Consider the following 14,947-nt stretch of genomic DNA (forward strand, 5'->3'; position numbering starts at 1 on the left):
GGTGTGTGATGCTAAGAGGAGAGGAGGGTCTATTTGTCTGACGTTAACCCTCTCTCTCTCTCTTCTCTCTGTCTGCTCTGTTCTTTCCAGGATGTCTCTGCAGAAGTCCAGCTCTGAAGACGGAGGTTAGTAGCAATTCAACTTTTACAAAGATACTTCTGTTTTCTCTTACTATTTCCAGCTTCCTAGCAGGGTTGGAGTCGATTCTATTTCAGTGAGTGAATAAATCAACTAAAATTGGATTTATACATTGACCATACTCCGTTATGTTCTGTTGGGATATTTCAATCGTTGATGATTGGCTCTAACCTCGCAAGGTACAGCCGTTATTTGCCAGTATGTGTGTGAATTGCAACTGCTTTTATGTGTGTTAACCTTTTCTCAGGGGCTAACTCTCAGCCTTGAGAGAGAGGGGAGAGAACCAAGTAGTGTGAGAGAGAAAGAGAACAGAGTAGTGAGAGAAAGAGAGTGAGGGAGAACAGAGTAGTGAGAGTGAGAGAGAGAGAGAGAGAACAGAGTAGTGAGAGAGAGAGAGAGAACAGAGTAGTGAGAGAGAGAGTGAGAGAGAACAGAATAGTGAGAGAGTGAGAGAGTGAGGGAGAACAGAGTTGTGAGAGTGAGAGAGAGAGAGAGAACAGAGTAGTGAGAGAGAGAGAGAACAGAGTAGTGAGAGAGTGAGAGAGTGAGGGAGAACAGAGTAGTGAGAGAGAGAGAGAGAGAGAGAGAGAGAGAGAGAACAGAGTAGTGAGCGAAAGAGAGAGTGAGGGAGAACAGAGTAGTGAGAGTGAGAGAGAGAGAGAACAGAGTAGTGAGAGAGAGAGAGAACAGAGTAGTGAGAGAGAGAGTGAGAGAGAACAGAGTAGTGAGAGAGAGAACAGAGTAGTGAGAGAGAGAGAGTGAGAGAGAACAGAGTAGTGAGAGAGAGAACAGAGTAGTGAGAGAGAGAGAGTGAGAGAGAACAGAGTAGTGAGAGAGAGAACAGAGTAGTGAGAGAGAGAGAGAGAGAGAACAGAGTAGTGAGAGTGAGAACATAGTAGTGAGAGAGAGAGAGAGAGAGAGAGAGAGAGAGAAGAGAGAGAGTGAGAGAGAGAACAGAGTAGTGTGAGAGTGAGAGAGAACAGAGTAGTGAGAGAGCGAGTGAGGGGAAGAAGGGGCGAGAATCAAAGAACCAGAGAGAGAATAACAGTGGGGTTAAACACTAGATATTGTCATGCTGACCTTCAGCTTGTTGTGGCTGGAGTTTTTTATTCCAGCTCGACAGACAGGGCTGTGTGTGATCTTAAGACTTTAGGGAGAAACAGCTCTCCTCAGCCCTTACATACAAATGTCACCTGCCGGAGCCGTCAGCTGCCCGCTTTCAGAGCCTATCCCCAGACAGGTGACTCAGAGGATAGAGAAGTCATGCACACACGTGTAGACACACACACACACACACTCCTTTACACTGTTTATAATGATGGGAAAATGGTATGTCCCATTGTGTTTCAGTCTTTTATCAGAGAATCATTCAAAAACATTGAGCCTATTTTCCATTACCTGTCAACACTGGGTCCGTCTTAAGGAGGTGTGTGTGTCTTTTGAGTGTGTGTTCTAGCATTGTCTGACTGAAGCTCTCTCGCCCTGTTCCTGGTAGGTAAATGGGACAATAAGAAGAAGAACAAATCCTTCTGGCAGAATTTTCGCAAGACGTCGCAGAAGGGAGTCATGCGGCAGACTTCGAAAGGTATGGCAGGATTACGCTTTTTAGTACAGCGTGTTATTTTCCTAGAAATTACATAGTGAAATTATAATATCATACTTATTATCTAATAGTGACTCATTTTGTCCCGTTTTTAATGTATTTCCATAGTACTTTATGTCATGCCCCAGCTGTTTTATTGACCCCTCATTCTCTGATCGTCTAGGAGAGGACATAGGCTACTTGGCCAGTGAGATCACCATGAGTGACGAAGAGCGCATCCAGCTGATGATGATGGTGAAGGAGAAGATGATCACTGTTGAAGAGGCTTTAGCTCGGGTAGGAACCCCCTCACCCACCCTCTTCTCTGTACCCCCTACACCCATTCCCCCTCTCCTCTCCAGGCTCCTCCTGGGGCAGACAGACAGACCCCCCCCCCCGCCCCATACAGGGCCTGGAGGGGACCTCCACCCCACCCACAGCCTGACCCCAGCCCCCTCACTGCAACGTGGTCTCGACTGGCTCCAAGCCTACCACCTCTCCTGCTTCATCCCGCAAGCTCCATATCCAGATTTTACTAAAATGACTTACTCTTACTAACCATTCACTGTGCTTTCATTATAACCCTGCACTGCGCTTTTTCTTTTACAAAACACACCCACGTCATCCCAATCCCTGTCCAAGAAGGGCGCCTGGGGGTCACTCACAGTGTTTATTGTTTATGTGTGGATCCTGTTCATTCTGTAGGGGTAGCTGGACATGTTAGATCTGTAGCGCCCCCCCCGGTGTGGTGGTTAGAGTGATGCATTCTGGATTTATTCTCTGGTTGAATGTGGTGGCTGCAGGGTCATTCAGTCGTCCATCTTGTCTCCTCTTCTTTCTCCTTTCTGCTCTTCCTGTCCTTTCTACTCCCCCTCTCCTTTCTCATCTTTTTGTGGGTCATATTCTTCTACTCCTTATCATCTCTTCCCCTCTTTCTTTTCTCATTTGCTTTCCTGTTTCATGTTCTCTTCCTCTCTTCTTCCTCCTCTCCTCACTTCCTCCCTCTCCCACTCTGTGGTCATTTTAAAGGAGAGCATGACTCAAGTGATTGCAGTCATGTAGAACTAGGTCTCGCTTCAAGGCAGACATTGATTTTCCTCCACCTCTTCCTGTATCGCTGGTGTATTATTGGGTGCTGGCCTGACCTCTACCCTCCTCCACTGCGGTTGACACTTAAACAAACCAATCAGGTTCTGGAATCAATGAACAGCCTCTGTGTTTAGGGATGGGCACTGTTATTTGAATTTCCAAATGGACGTTAGTATTCGATTCATTGCAAGAGTATTCATTTTTAGAAAGAAAGAAATATAGGCCCTATTAATGAAAATGCTTTGTCTAAAATCAAATGTAATTATCTGTAACATTGCTGCGTATCGGGACAGACCATGACATTATACAGTTTTAGTTCCCACCGTAAAAAAGCAGTATGTGTAACCTACACACTTTTCACAAGTGTAGCTTGTTATTGTCGGTCAATCAAAGCAGCACTACTGTCAGGGGCTCCTCCATGTGTAGCAATTAAGTTGGCTAAATGAGAAGGAGTAGGCTACAGTGATCAACCAACAGGTAGGCTGTTTAATATGAATGGAGTTGTAGAGAAGGATGGGGGAGCGCAGCAAAATAGCCTTAATTCGCCTTGCAATGCAAGCTAGCTGGCTAACTGACTTAGCTTGACTCATGTAGCTAGCTAGCTTCTTTACATCGATTTAATGCAGCCAAGATAGACACTACCAGATGAGATGCTACTGTTGTAGATAACCTATCGGAGCAACAAGTTTGTCTAGTTGGTTTGGCCACTTTCTCTCCCTCCATGTCAGACACACCGGCCCCTGCTCCTCTCACGCCCCTCCCCCACCCATCTGTTCTGAAACAACAAGCAGTGCGCTGCCTCTCCTGAATCGTTATAGCAAGTCCCCATTGAAGTTGGGGGAAAAAAATATGAGTTTTCTTTAAAACACATGTATTTCGCCTATCCAGAGTTCTAAAAATGTTTCTATGATATTATTCGGAGAGTGAAATCATTTCAAATGCCCATCCCTACTCTGTGGACAGTTGTTTTGTCTTGTGACCGTGTATGTTTGTGTCTATGGTCTTGTGACCTTTGTGTGTGTGTGTGTGTGTGTGTGTGTGTGTGTGTGTGTGTGTGTGTGTGTGTGTGTGTGTGTGTGTGTGTGTGTGTGTGTGTGTGTGGTGTCCTACGTTTGTGTATTGGTGTTCGTTTGTGTGTGTGGAGGGGTAGCTGTCTCTATAGTGAGAGTGGGCCATCGTCCCCTGCCCTCCCTTCTCTCTAAACTCTTCTTCTCCTATAGCTGAAGGAGTATGAGAGCCACAGCCGACAGTCCAGCAGTACTGACACTGTAGAGTGGACTGACGGATCCTGTCCCAATCTAAACCAGTCCTCTAACTGCAACGTAAGTACCTCTCTGAACTCTGACCTTTCACTGACCTTTCACCTCTCACCCCTGTGACCCTCAGGATCAAAGCCCCACAAAGGAGCAGCCATCTTTGTTTGTGTGTGTGTGTGTGTGTGTGTGTGTGTGTGTGTGTGTGTGTGTGTGTGTGTGTGTGTGTGTGTGTGTGTGTGTGTGTGTGTGTGTGTGTGTGTGTGTGTGTGCGTGTTACCTAGGAGTATTTGTGTGTGTGTGAGAATGCGTATATAAGATCATTGGCAGTCACGTCCCTTCTCTAACTAACCTGGATATCATGACATAACCCCAGACATCCCGCATCCAGCATGTGTTGACACCCCATTCTGTGTGTACACTGTAAAGGGGTTGCCGTAAATTTGACAGGCAGCTAAATGGCAACTAAAATTCTGTATTTCATATTACAGTACACCTACTGTAATATAAATACGGTATCAATGCATGTACCTTGTAATGCCATACAGTACAATACCATAAAATTGACTCTATTATACTGTAAAAAATTAATGCTACTGTAATCAAATGAATTCATTAACGAATGAAATCCGTTGAGGGGAGGGGTTTGTATTTCAGTGTGTTTCTGTAATTACAAGGGATTGGTCAAGCAGGTTGGCTGCTTGGCGAAGTGTTCACACATTACAGTATATTAATGAATATTTTGTCTTTTACATCACTTGCACTTCCAAAGGCTTCCAAACAGTGACTACAGGGCAAAACAGAACGAAAGGACATGGCAAAATGCTCAACCACTTAAGATTTAAGACTTTCTGCCACTTCAATCTGTCCCTTATACAAATTGATGGTGCACTATAACAACATAAGCCTTAAATTGGTACAGCATTCTCACTCACGGGTGCACATATAGGCAAACTTCAGAATATGTTAATGAGACAGAAACAATACCATGCATCCACTAGTGGTCAAAAGGTTTTTGGCGCTCCAAAGATACGGTACTGTACTATATTCTGTGGGGTGGAATTACAGTACCATTCGAAATGCAGCAATTATTTCCCAGTCCCTATGGGACTCCCAGTCACGGCCAGTTGTGATACAGCCTGGATTTGAACCAGTGTGTCTGTAGTGACACCTCTAGCACTGAGATGCAGTGCCTTAGACCCCTGCGCTACTCGGGAGCCCGAACCTTCCTCCCTCCCTCCTTCGTCCTATAGCTGGGTCATAGTAGTCATGTAGGGTGTGATCAGGATAGGATCAGTGTCCTGGTTGTCAGGGGCCCACAGGGCCTGCTCATACCCAGGCTGAGGCACTCTTTCCAGGTTAGGATAGGCGGCCATGTGTGGGGTCCCTGTTGGGCTAGGCGGATGTATTGTCACTCATAAGGAGGAATGGCGCTGCCTTCTACTGTGGAGAATAATACATGTGTTGTATATTGGCTTCTGCACTGAAGAGCAAATAGTGAGCTGACTTGGGCCATGAGGTTTGCATCATCATCAGCATAATACATGTTATAGTAAGCTTTACTGTAGTCATAAAGATGAACTCTGAACAGAGAACTGATTTCCATCCAACCCCGGCCCTCATTCCATAATGAACTTTTCCAGAAGTTTACACTGTAACTTTTCCCCCTTCTTTAATTGTAAGTCAGTGCTGGAAGTAAATGTGTCCAGTCCGGATGAGCAGCTGTGGTCAGTAAAGGCCAGGCCCTGGACAACTCTCAGTCCTTTTGAAGTGTCCCTCCAAGCCATGGGGTTTAGTTTGTCTTAGTGACAGGTCACAGAACCACGGCCTCACTCGGAGGATACTGCTTGTTATTATAGTGGATCCTCAAGGCGGATGTGAGTGGTTTGTTTGGATGGAGACTAGTCATACTCACTGATGATCGTTCAAATCAAATGCTTCTTTCTTGCTGGGCCAAGTCAAGCTCTGTTTTCCTCTTGGGTTTAGCCTCGCGGCCCACTAGATTGGTGGCAGTGTGTGTGTGTGTGTGTGTGTGTGTGTGTGTGTGTGTGTGTGTGTGTGTGTGTGTGTGTGTGTGTGTGTGTGTGTGTGTGTGTGTGTGTGTGTGTGTGTGTGTGTGTGTGTGTGTGTGTGGGAGACATCACAGGGGATAGACGCATTGGCTGACAGGCTAAATGGAGGACTGTGTGTGTACATGTTGGGCTTTCAGATGTACTGGAGATCAATGGCTCTGAAGCAGAACCGGGTCCAGATGGGACCTTTTGCCTCACAAGCACCCCCACACACACACACGAACCAAGACACACAGATGTTTTGTACTTCTATCCTCGTGGGGACCCGACATTATTTCAAAATCACATTTTCCCTAACTCTTACCATAACCTTAACCCAAACCTTAAACCTAACTCCTAAGCCTAAACCTTACCCTAACCCTAATTCTTACCCTAATCCTGAACCTAACCCCTAAGCTTAAAACAGCCTTTGTGCTCATGGGGATATGGGAAATGTCTCTACGAGGGAGAATTTTCCTTGTTTTACTATCCTTGTAGGGACTTTTGGGGATTTCAGGTCCCCACAAGGATAGAAGAACCAGCCCAGTCTCTCTCTCTCTCTCTCTCTCTCTCTCTCTCTCTCTCTCTCTCTCTCTCTCTCTCTCTCTCTCTCTCTCTCTCTCTCTCTCTCTCTCTGTCAGAGAGAGAGACATAAACATAGAGACAGAGCCACATCTTCCTGTGAAGATGGTCATGGATACACATCACAAAAGCACCATCTGGATACCCAAATATTTATATGTACATATGTGTTGCCGTGGAAACCCAGCTGCTAATAGCTGGAGCTCAACATTCCCTTCCTTCTGAATGATCAGCAGTCTTGACATCTGTACTGGACCGCATGCTACTGCGTGTATGCTACATTTTCCTTTCCATATTAATTCATATTAGAGCGTCCTTCCGCTCTGAAGACGACTGTTCTAGCATGGTGCACCCACAGCCTTGACACCAAGCTGACTACAATCCTGCTCTGGGCTCTGTGGATATTCTGGACAAGACCCTGTCATGCTTTCAAACAGCTTTCACATGCAAGTAAAGTTTTCCTTTCTCGTAATAATTGGCTAATTGGCATCCTTCAATGAGAAAGTCCTGTTGTAAGGACTTGTGCAGAGAGCCGGCTCCAAGCCTGGTCTGTGGTGCAGTATGGCACTGCCTGGTAGTTGATGTGGCGCTGCAGACAGGGCCCTAGCAGGCTAATCTCCCTGTTAATCTTCTCCATGCCCTCGGCTGCCACAGGCCTGCTTCCTGTCCCATTGGATTGATGGATGGGGTGTCCGATCGACGGAGGGAGAGAGGATGGGAGGATGACTGGAGGTGTATTGTTCGAGGGAACACTTGGCCTGTCTTCAGGGCCATTAGCACGCGTCGGCGGAGGGAGGGAGGAAGAGAGGAAGTGATAGATGGAGGACAAAGAGCTCTCACTCCCCTCAGGCCCCCGAAACACAGCAGGAGTAGGAGGAGGGAGGCTCTGCTTGATTAAGCACCAGTTTAAAATGGACCCGTTGAGGAAATATCTTTCCTCTTTTGGACCTGAGGGTGTGTGTCAGGGGTAATGTCCCCTGCTTAAACATGTAATTATGTCATCCCCCAGCTTCCAAACGGTTAATGGGTGTGTGTGTGTGTGTAGCTCTGTGGTCGCTCTGTCCAAAGAGCCGTCCTCTTCTTAGCCTGGTCTCTCTCTCTACGTCTCTCTCATCTCCTCGGGCTGGCCAATAGAGATATGGGGGCCAAGGCAGGGTCAGAGGGGCTCAAACGCTGTGATTGTTCTCCTCTCTCCACCAGGCACAACGTGCCTTTTCTCTGCTGCTACTCACTTCCGTCGCTTTCATTCGGCAGAGCTGCCTTCGCCAAAAGGCTGCAGATAGTTTGTGAGAGTGAGCGTGTGCGTCGATGCTGTGTGTCTGTCTGTATGTTGTGTGACTGTGCGTGCCTCACTCTGGATATGCTGTGTTGCTGCATGTTGTGTGACTGCGTGCTTCACTCTGGATATGCTGTGTGTCTGCATGTTGTGTGACTGTGCGTGCTTCACTCTGGATATGCTGTGTGTCTGCATGTTGTGTGACTGTGCGTGCTTCACTCTGGATATACTGTGTGCAGCGTGACTAACCTGGGAGTAGCTAGGACAGGTTCAGCCTCATGCAGCATGATGCCTGCTTCTTAATGCTGACCTGGGAATGGGAGGAGCACGAGTCTGCTGTCCTAAATGCCTAAAGCTGTGAGTAACATGTCACACTCAACTGCTTAGCATGCTTAATTAGATTTCACTGTTTTTTCTGAGGTAGGGAACCGCTTGTGTGTTTGCAGGCACAGTGAGATTCCCTCTAGGTTTGCATCCATTTGCAAGGGCTTTACTGGCTTTTCTCAATCTAGTTTTGCTTTTAATATGCGCCGTTAATGACTGTGTGTGTGTGTGTGTGTGTGTGTGTGTGTGTGTGTGTGTGTGTGTGTGTGTGTGTGTGTGTGTGTGTGTGTGTGTGTGTGTGTGTGTGTGTGTGTGTGGAGGCATGTGTGTGAGGGGTAATGACTGTGTGGCATTGTTCCACTGCGGGGTTGCTGACTGCAGCAGTTTTTCACCACTGATTGATTTCCAGACGTTGGTGTCCCTCACGGCTGCATCTCGGGACTATGTCATTGTCACCTCCTCCTCTCCCCCCAGGCTGTTATGTATTGGCAAGGGACAGAAGTGTCTCTCTTTGTCTTCTCTTCTCTCCTATTGCATTCTTCTTAATGACCCAGATTTACAGTACAAGAGATTATGCTTATGAAAACAGCACAACAGAATGCATTTCATTTAAATGTGTTAATTGAGCACTCATTGAAGCATCGCTTTCTCTCCTGTATATAAAAGCCATGCTGCCTCGCTTTCACCCCTGGCTGTCCTCCGGGACTGTCTTGCACATGAGTGGCTCATTCTAAAAAAGCAACACACATACACCCTGCAACAACGATGCACACAACACCAACACCCACAGGAATAATGAACCACTCTGTCACGTCCTGGCCAGTATAAGGGTTAATTGTTATTGTAGTTTGGTCAGGACGTGGCAGAGGGTATTTGTTTTATGTGGTTCAGGATGGTGTTTTTGTAGTGAGGGCATTTGATTTAGTATTCCGGGGTTTTGGGGCACTGTTTGAGATTCATGTATTCTATGTTTAGTCTAGGTAGTCTGTTTCTATGTTGAGTTAATTGGGGTGGACTTCCAATTGAAGGCAGCTGTGTGGTGTTGCCTTTGATTGGAAGTCCTATATTAGTTGGGTGTGTTTGTCTGTGTGTTTGTGGGAGATTGTTCTGTGTTTAGCCTTGTGCCTTACAAGACTGTTTTGTTGATCTTTTGTTATTTTTGTGTTCATTTTGAATTTATTAAAACATCAAGATGAGCATACACATACCTGCTGCATTTTGGTCTCATCACTACGACAACCGTGACACACTCCGAATAATAATATTCACGCTCCACTCCAGTAAGCAGGTTTATTGTCATGACTCTTGCCCTGGATGCAGCACTGCAGAGTGGTCACTAGCTGGCACAGCCACAAAGTCATACAATCAGATTTTAAACCTAACCCTTACCCTAACATGAACCCTAACCTTAACCACACTGCTAACACTAATGCTTAACCCAAACCTTAAATGATGACCAAAAAGGAAATGTTTGTCTTTTTACGTACAATATAGCCAATTTTGACTACAGCTGGCCCAGCTAGCGGAAACCGCTCAGTTCTGCCTCCAGGGCAAGATTCCTGACAATAAACATCAACCTGCTTCCAGTAATGTCCCATATGTACAGTACCTCAGCAATAAGCATTAGTCAGGTCTGGTTCCAAACTGCAGCGGGCTGGCTCGCTCTTCTCTGTCTGTCTCTTTCCTGTCTCCTCATCGATTCTCTCATGCTCATGCGCGCACACAGACCTGTTATTACAGCACAGTCTCTGAAAACCTTACTCTGTAATGTTTTCTGGAGCTAGCAGAATAGACTTCCAGACAGATGTGTGTGGTTAGTGAAGAGGGAGGACAGTGGGGTTAAGAGGCTCAGGGATGAGGGGGGAGTCATTCTGCGGTTTAGAAGCTGAGAGGTTGTCAAAAACTAAGGGGGGGCGGGGTTCAACCTCATGGTCTGATTCTGCTGTTGACAGAGGAATGGAGTATGGAGCATGCACCACTGAGACTAGCGGTGGAAAGAGGGGGCTGATGGGACACCAGAGAGATTTATGGATAATGTGCAGGTCACAGAGCTCCTATGGTACAGAAAGCTATCATTCTGACTGAGAATTCCAAACTGGCTGGAGGAGTCCAAGGGAATGTGGAGGCCAGAGGTCCTTGTCACCTAGAGTGCCTTTAGAAAGTATTCACACCCATTGACTTATTCCTTGTTTGGATGTGTTACCACGTGGGATTAAAAAAAGATGTAGTTGTCATTTTTTGGTCAACGATCTACCCAAAATACTCTAATGTCAAAGTGGAAGAAAAATTGAACATTTATTTTAAAAAATATTTAAAAAATAAAAAATACAACTGGGATTCATATGAAGTATTCAACCCCTTGGATCAATACTTGTTAGAATCACCTTTGGTATCGATTATAGCTGTGAGTTTTTCTGGGTAAGTTTCTAAGAGCTTTCCACACCTGGATTGTACAATATTTGCACATTATTATTAAAAACAATCTTCAAGCTCTGTCAAGTTGGTTGTTGATCATTGCTAGACATCCATTTTCAAGTCTTGCCATAGATTTTCAAGCCGATTTAAGTCAAAATTGCGAAATTTGTGTGTAGGCCAGTGACATAAAATCTCAATTGAATCCTTTTAAAATTCATGCTATAAATTGTATTGTAGCTGGACACTATTGTAGCTGGAAACGGCAGATTTTTTCATGGAATATCACATTTTATTTGTCACATACACATGGTTAGCAGATTTTTTACATTTTTACATTTACGTCATTTAGCAGACGCTCTTATCCAGAGCGACTTACAAATTGATGTTAATGCGAGTGTAGCGAAATGCTTGTGCTTCTAGTTCTGACCATGCAGTAATATCTAACAAGTAATCTAACAATTTCACAACAACTACCCTATACACACAAGTGTAAAGGAATGAATAAGAATATGTACATAAAAATATATTTTGATGAGTGATGGCCAAACGGCATAGGCAAGATGCAGTAGATGGTATAGAGTACAGTATATACATTTGAGATGAGTAGTGTAGGGTATGTAAACATTATATAAAGTGGCATAGTTTAAAGTGACTAGTAATACATTTATTGCGTCCCATTTTGAATGATTAAAGTGGCTAGAGATTGAGTCAGTATGTTGGCAGCAGCCACTCAATGTTAGTGATGGCTGTTTAACAGTCTGATGGCCTTGGGATAAAAGCTGTTTTTCAGTCTCTCGGTCCCAGCTTTGATGCCCCTGTACTGACCTTGCCTTCTGGATGATAGTGGGGTGAACAGGCCGTGGCGCGGGTGGTTGTTGTTCTTGATGATCTTTTTTGCCTTCCTGTGACATCGGGTGGTGTAGGTGTCCTGGAGAGCAGGTAGTTTGCCCCCGATGATGTGTTGTGCAGACCTCACTGGAGGCGTGCATGGCCACGCAGTCATGGGTGAACAGGGAGTACAGGAGAGGGCTGAGAACGCACCCTTGTGGGGCCCCAGTGTTGAGGATCAGCGGGGTGGAGATGTTGTTTCCTACCCTCACCAACTGGAGGCGGCCCGTCAGGAAGTCCAGGACCCAGTTGCACAGGGCAGGGTCGAGACCCAGGGTCTTGAGCTTAATGACGAGTTTGGAGGGTACTATGGTGTTAAATGCTGAGCTGTAGTCGATGAACAGCATTTACATAGGCATACAGAGGCCCATTATCAGCATCCATCACTCCTGTGTTCCAATGGCACATTGTGTTAACTAATCCAAGTTTATCATTTTAAAAGGCTAATTGGTCATTAGAAAAACCCTTTTGCAATTATGTTAGCACAGCTGAAAACTGTGCTGATTAAAGAAGCAATACAACTGGCCTTCTTTAGACTAGTTGAGTATCTGGAGCATCAGCATTTGTGGGTTTGATTATAGGCTCAAAATGGCCAGAAACAAAGGACTTTCTTCTGAAACTCGTCAGTCTATTCTTGTTCTGAGAAATGAAGGCTATTCCATGGTAGAAATTGCCAAGAAACTGAAGATCTCGTATAACGCTGTGTACTACTCCCTTCACAGAACAGCGCAAACTGTCTCTAACCAGAATAGAAACAGGAGTGGGAGGCCCCGGTGAACAACTGAGCAAGAGGACAAGTGCATTAGAGTGTCTAGTTTGCGAAACAGACGCCTCACAAGTCCTCGACTGGCAGCTTCATTAAACAGTACCCGCAAAACACCAGTCTCGACTTCAACAGTGAAGAGGCAACTCCGGGATGCTGGCCTTCTAGGCAGAGTTCCTCTGTCCAGTGTCAGTGTTCTTTTGCCCATCTTAATCTTTTCTTTTTATTTGCCAGTCTGAGATATGGCATTTTTTTTTGCTACTCTGCCTAGAAGGCAGGAGTTGCCTCTTCAATGTTAAAAAATGTGTTTTCCTTTCAAAAACAAAGACATTTCTAAGTGACCCCAGACTTTTTAAAAGTAGTGTATGTATATATATATTTTTTACCCCAATTTCATGGTTTCCAATTGGTAGTTGCAACTGGAGAGGCAAAGGTCAAGAGCCATGCAACCTCTAAATCACAACTGCTTCTTGACACAATGCCCGCTTAACCCAGAAGTCAGCCCACCAATGTGTTGGAGGAAACACTGTACACCCGGTGACCGTGTAAGTCTGCAATGCCCACCACAGGAGTTGCTAGAGTGCAATGGGACAAGGACATTCCAGCTGGCCAAACCCTCCCCTAACCCAGATGACGCTGGGCCAATTGTCCACCGCCCCATGGGTTTCCCAGGCCTGGACTCGAACCAGGATCTCTAGTGGCACAGCTTGCACTGTGAGGAAGTGCCTTTGATCACTTCGCCACTCAGGAGGCCCTAGCTATATAGTTTTTAATAAGGTCATCTTTGCAAACTAACAACCACAATAATAAAATGAATTGGGCCCCCATTGATTTTGTTATTATATTTGAGTCACTCAGATGGAATAAGAACACTGCATAAGCCATGGCTAAATGTGTACAATTGCAGAAAATGTGCTTTAAATAAGCAAATCTTCTCTCAGCCCCATCGGAAAATATGTAGAGGTTCAGGAAATCTACTTCAATACCAATTTTTTTCTCTCTCTCTCAGGTCCATGACAAAATGTGTAGAATTGCAGGAAACTAGCTTTAAAACTGTGCAAATTTCTCTCTGCCCAAATTTGGGCTGTGGGGCCAAGAGGAGGGCCTCTAAAATGACCACACCATTGGCCTCGCCAACTACCAAGCCACTGCTGAAATCAATCCTTGGGGAAACACTGTGCACACATACACATTCCCTCATAATGGATCTCTGTGTGCCTCAGCACAATGCTGCGGATCACTCCATTTAGTGGCTATTGGGTAGTCAACAGCTCGAGGCTCATTCCAACAGGCAGCACAGAGTCTGATGTAGAGACACACCACAAATGCCACGTTCACTGAATATCTGTGGTGAATATCTGTGGTGAATATCTGTGGCATCTCCTCATTGTCCTCTCCCGTTCAGTGTTTTTGTTGTTTTGGCCTCATTAACGCGACCGGAATATGTTTTTCATATAAATGTCTTACATAATGTTCTACAATGCAATATGAATGCCCACCAACCCACCCTCCATGCTCTCCTATCACTAACTATGTCCACCCTAAAACATGCACCGTAACTGTCGCCAACCCCCAACACCTGTGTGTTTCAACGGTGTGGTCAGTTTCCCCAAGACGTAAGTGAATGACCTACAGTACGATGTTGTTTCATAAAGGTTTTGATATGGGTCACTGTGTTATGCCTATGGTTCTGTGGGTCCCTGTACACTACAGACAGACAGTCTCTCCCCTGTGTCTCGGAACCCCTGTGACGCCCCCTCTCTCCCTCTCAGTCTCGGGAGCAGTCTGATGATGAGCAGTCAGAGGACTCTGTGAAGTTCAAACGGCTCCACAAGCTGGTCAACTCTACCCGCCGCGTCAGGAAGAAACTCATCAAGGTGGAAGAGGGGAAGAAACCCATCTCGGAAGGTACAGCACATGTCCGTACTAACCCGAACAGTCTACTGTATGCTGTGTATTTAGAATGCTGTAACACTGTTACTATGTGAATGGGTTAAAACTGGTTTTGCTCTATTGGACATTGCTCTCTCTAATGGATAATTGATTTGCTGTTTTTCTCCTCCCTGTAGATTCTTTGAGACTGGAGGTGTCTTCTACCTGTGAGGACAACACAGCCCTGTACACAGGGGTCCTGAAGAAGTCCAGCCTGCCCCAGGATGCCTCCCTGACCCAGGACCAGCTCTCTCTGGACGGGGACACAGACAGCCTGACCACCTCCCCTTCTTCCAGCAGCCTGGACACCACCTGGTCCGGACACAAGCTGGTCAAGACCTTTTCTAAGTCCAGCAGCACCCACGGCCTCATCCGACCCCCCAGGAGAGTCCCTGCTGGGTCTGGGCGTCTGGGGGCCGTCGGGGTGGAAGGTAGTGGATCCTCCTTCTCGGAGCTGGACGGCTGTGGAGCCGAGGAAGACGAGAAGGTGTCGTGCTCCATGACGGAGGGCGAGATGAGGAAAGCCATGACCTCTCTCTCCCACGGGGTAAGTAACGACACACTCTATGGCTTCTACGGCCTCACCCGGCCACGCCCCAAACCACACCCCCAGCCCCGCCTCCTTGTTGCCCTCGACGACATCTCCCAGAGTAG

General features: G+C 46.1%; 1 protein-coding gene across 1 annotated transcript in view; it reads left to right on the top strand.

The window, feature by feature from the left end:
- The window catches only part of LOC106571830 (SAM and SH3 domain-containing protein 1-like), a 337,413-nt gene that overhangs the window by 284,288 nt on the left and 38,178 nt on the right, over positions 1–14,947 (top strand). The window contains 6 exon segments of the mRNA XM_045695894.1: positions 91–125; positions 1,634–1,723; positions 1,905–2,017; positions 4,030–4,131; positions 14,134–14,269; positions 14,431–14,840. Of these exon segments, the coding sequence (XP_045551850.1) occupies positions 91–125; positions 1,634–1,723; positions 1,905–2,017; positions 4,030–4,131; positions 14,134–14,269; positions 14,431–14,840 (886 nt within the window).

The sequence above is a fragment of the Salmo salar genome, chromosome ssa15, assembly GCF_905237065.1.
Source record: "Salmo salar chromosome ssa15, Ssal_v3.1, whole genome shotgun sequence".
In the NCBI taxonomy this organism is placed as follows: domain Eukaryota; kingdom Metazoa; phylum Chordata; class Actinopteri; order Salmoniformes; family Salmonidae; genus Salmo; species Salmo salar.